Source organism: Coregonus lavaretus, assembly GCF_964263955.1.
Source record: "Coregonus lavaretus genome assembly, chromosome: 3".
NCBI classification, from domain to species: domain Eukaryota; kingdom Metazoa; phylum Chordata; class Actinopteri; order Salmoniformes; family Salmonidae; genus Coregonus; species Coregonus lavaretus.
Genome location: NC_139990.1, coordinates 70,345,241 through 70,349,623, shown reverse-complemented (window position 1 = coordinate 70,349,623; position 4,383 = coordinate 70,345,241). Strand labels below are relative to the sequence as shown.

General features: G+C 41.8%; 1 protein-coding gene across 2 annotated transcripts in view; it reads left to right on the top strand.

Annotated features, from left to right (window-relative positions):
* The window catches only part of LOC311113007 (zinc finger protein 516-like), a gene marked incomplete at its 5' end in the record, with an annotated part of 25,833 nt that extends 21,982 nt beyond the window's left edge, over positions 1 to 3,851 (top strand). The window contains one exon of one of the 2 annotated variants that reach the window (XM_084156128.1): positions 715 to 3,851. In XM_084156128.1, coding sequence (XP_084012254.1) covers positions 715 to 1,040 — 326 coding nt within the window. In that variant the 3' untranslated portion in view covers positions 1,041 to 3,851. The remainder of the gene's footprint in view (positions 1 to 714) is intronic. The other variant, XM_084156129.1, reaches the window with a different exon arrangement.
* Between the last annotated feature and the right edge of the window lie 532 nt (positions 3,852 to 4,383).

The window sequence follows — 4,383 nt, the reverse complement described above, 5'->3', positions numbered from 1 at the left end:
GCTCGCTTTCCTCTCACGTCTCAACCTGCCCGCCTGATCGCCTGGCTCTGCTTTTAGATTCTGCGTGATTAATTGTGTATTTTTGTGTTTTTATTTCCCCCACCGCAATATAATGATGTATGATAACACACATATTTTTCTGTTTCTTCTTTAGGTAAGAGAGAGTGAAGAGAGGTTGAGGGCAGAGGGCGTCATTTGTTTTCCCCCGTTTGATATTCTTCCATTAATCATAATGATAATTAGGTGCAATTAAATGGCAATCTCATTTGTTTTGTTCAGGTGTGCTGTTGCTTATTTTATGTGATGGCGTCAGAGCCGTTGTAGGTCACTGTAATTAGCAAAGCTAGTGGGTGGGGCCAGCTGATAGAGAGAAAGAGAGAGAGAAATAAAGTAGGACTGCACTGGCATCAGGGTTGTGTGGCCCTTTTACACACGTCAGGCTTCTCTCACAGGAGAGGAGGGCAGGTTCATGTAGGTTAGAAAAGAGGAACGTTAACTTGATGTCGTTTTTGGAATCAGGTGCAGTATAGTCTATCAGTCAGTCCCAGCATGATTTACGTCATTTTATGTATTGTTCCTCGTACTAAATCCCTCCCAAATGAAATCCCTCAAGGGGAGAGTTCTGCCATCACCTGCCCTTTCTGGAAGGTCATGCCATGTCTGCCCTCTGTGTGACCTCTGACCTCTCTGTGTGTTGTTGTGTGTGTCCCACAGGGGAGAGACCATTCCGGTGCCGCCTCTGCCCGTACCGAGCCTCTCAGAAAGGGAACCTAAAGACCCACGTCCAGAGTGTCCACCACGTGCATTTCGACAACGCCCAGTTCCCCGATTACAGACCACTGGGACTGGGCCATGAGCAGGAGGAGGAGCAGGGGGACTGGTTCTCACCCACCACCACCACAAACCCACCCCGACCTAATAACAGACCCACCAACGTGAGATCCCCAGGGCCTAAGATAGACATAGAGACCATCCATATTCCCAGCCCCTCCCCAAAGACAGCAGAGAGACCTGAAAGCTGTGTTAGCGACACCACCTGACAGAGTGACATAAGAGTGAACTCACCCCTATTGCCCTTGAATGACCTTTATTGTCCTCTAGGGCTTTTAGATAAAATATTACCAGGATTATTTTAAATGTGTTTAAAGAAAGAACATTATTTCTTGGGAAGAGAAGAAAAATCAGACACTGTGCAACCAAATGCTGTTTTTTTCCTCTGTGGACCCATGGGCAAGGATGGCATGGTGGCATAGCGACATCCCTATAACCCATTTGATTTAGATTGTGATTAAATGTTTTTGTGCATTCCTCAGGATACTGATCCCTTAATAACACACGGCAAGATGGAGCAGCCATGTTGGTGATGCTTACACTGACTGAGCTGAACTCACTTAGCTAACCCTCCGATTGCAGCAAACTTGACAAGCTTAAGACGGTTTGTGTGTGTGTGTGTGTGTGTGTGTGTCTGTGTGTGTGTGTGTGTGTGTGTGTGTGTGTGTGTGTTCTATCCTCTCCAGCACCACTATAATGAGTCCAGTATGAGTGGCTGAAGTGAAGTGACCACTACACGGTCTGACTCCGAGGCTGTTTGGCCTGCCATTAAAGAGAGAGAACGAGAGAGAGAGAGATGGAGGGCTAATGACTGTGTGAGAGGAGGTGCCTACTTTACCACTCATTAAAAAGAGTGTGAGCTTTTAATGGAGGATATAAACGAGCGTGCGGTTTTAACGGTCATTCAATTATTGGGAGGAGAAAAAGAGGAGGCCATTTTCTGATCCCTCTGATCCAAGCATAGTCCTCTTCCCACACCTCCAACCTCAAATTAGACCCACTTACTGAAACCTCTTAGCAGGAACAAAGTGGTCGGACTGTTTGGTTCAAGTTGCCCTTACTCTCCTTTCTACTTGCTAAATGACTCAAATGTAAATAAGAGTATAGTCCTTAAAGCTCGTCCTCACAACAGCGGCTTTTTGGGGGGAAGGTGTCTATAGCTTTTAGGGAGCATTGAGTTGGTGTGTGTGTGTTGCGGCTTGTGTGTGTGCGTGTTGGTGTGTGTTTGTGTGTGTTTCTTTTGCCCCTCCTTGATTACCTCTGCGTATTAGACTCCCTTTAGATGCTTTGCATACTACCTCCTTTGCAATAAAAGCTTGTTTTGGTATGAAGTGAGGACCAAAGCCATGCTTGGATACTGTATATACGATATAAGGAGAGGCTTCACTGTAACCATATGTGTGATGTTTTTCTCAAAGTTGGATTCACCCTCATAAAGCGCCTCCTGGATTCATAGCCATGCCTATGACCATTGGATTACATTGAAACGTAAGTACCTGGGTCCTGCTCGTTAGGGCACACAACAAAAACATTTTGCAACGGAAAACAAAAATGAGCATTTCTGATTGGACAAATCCAGATGGGCCCTCCCTGTTTCAGTCCACTTTCTTCCGTTTGGTGCCTAATGAACACAACCCAGGTCAGGTGAAGCTCTGTAATAAGTTAATAATTCTTGTTTTGGTGCATGGATGTCAACATGTTCATTCAGACAAGCAGACTGTTGGTCAGACAGTCTTTTTGAGCAAACTTTGTATACACGCAAGGCCACATGCACTGTACAAGACACTGCAAATGTCAAAGTGTGAGACAGATAGCCAGTGATAGAGAGTGAATAATAATCAACTGTTTAGAATAATATTTGGGGAGGGGGATTCAAAGATATGGAATTATTGGCATGGGATATAATACTGTCTATTTTGAGACCTCGGTAGTAGTTTTTACATGAACACAAGATGAAATGATTTCTGTATCAGTTACTTGGTATGGTTGGTTGAATATGCATACAACAGTGTGCTTGAATATACCTACACATACTGTATGTGGATATTAAAGATGAGGATAGTCAAATACTTGAAACGGATAATATAGCCTATCAAGTAGTGTGTCCTTAATAATTAGTGCCCTTAATACTAATGATGTACAGAATTAACCTTTAAGATTAACTCCTAAAATACACATTTGTACTCCTAAGTGTGACTTAGCAGATATGAACAGACCAAGCGGGAGTGAGAGAGTGAGTATTTGTGTGCGTGTGTGTATGTAAGTGTGTGTGTCTGTATTTTAAATCTTACCAAACCCGTTACAGCGTTTAGATACCAAATGGCATTTCCGGTGCACTTAGACTAGGTTACTGCTTTAACACGTTTAACTGTCTTCATTTCATTCAGTCTTTGATTGGTAAAGGTGGTCCAGTTCAATGTCAGCTCTGGTTTTTATTCTTCTTCTTCTATTATAGATATCCATGATTTTTAAATATAATTTCATGTGTGTTTCTTTAGGCGTTTGGTTTGTATTTCACTGCTTAGTTCAGTTTTCTAATGGAAGGTTTTAAAAAATGATAGGTGCATACATATTTTTCATAAAGTGTGTGTTTTTAGTCTCTCTCTCTTTGCTAAAGATTAGGACTTGTTCAATAGATAGCCATGGGTACCCTCCCAAAGAACTTGGTGGAAGTCATTCTTTATATTTGGTTGGGTTTTTAACAATGCCTCCAAGTTGTGTGTGTGTGCGTCTGTTGGCTTTTTATTTGTAATTGATTACGTTGTAATTTTTCCATAGATTACATTATTTGAAATGTATTTGGTTGATATCTGTATTTATTAGTTACAATGATCAGCGCAGAAGCAGACATGAGTTGTTTTATTTTATTTTACAATTTTCAGACTTTGTTTTCACTGTCACCGATGTGAAAGCTCTACCTCATCTGAGGCCTTCTCAGTTCTGTTACAGTTTTGTACATCGTTGCAGAAAATGTAATGTCATCATGTCCACATTAAAGACACAAATATGGCACCATTCAACCGGTTTCATCAGTCTCCCTTGCTTGCATGTGATAGAAATGAGCAGCATCTTGTTTGGATCTGCAGATGAAATACTGTAGCCTCCTGATGCAGTAGGGTAGAGTGGGGTAAGTTGCGCGATTTTTTACATTCAGCATCACTCCGTCAAGGGAAATATAGTATTCTTTCTAACAAAGATATCTACATATATTTCAGGATGTTGTGTATCCCTGGACATAATCAGAATTCATGTAAACATTACAGTTTTGAAAACATAGCTTGTCCAATAAAGTGGTCTCTTGGTACAGTTTACCCCGGGTATGGGGTAGGTTGAGCCACGGGACAGGGTAAGTTAAGACGCCTACACATTTTTGTACTGAATTCAATATTCCCACTACCTTTTTAAAACCATATCTTTATTCCCCAAACACAGTTCAACACAATCACAATCACTTTTAAGCATATTGTAACACAGGCTTAACACCTAACAGACACTTTGCACTTTTTAAAAACACTTTCAACATAGGCTAGGCCCTGTTACATCATTCCAGCA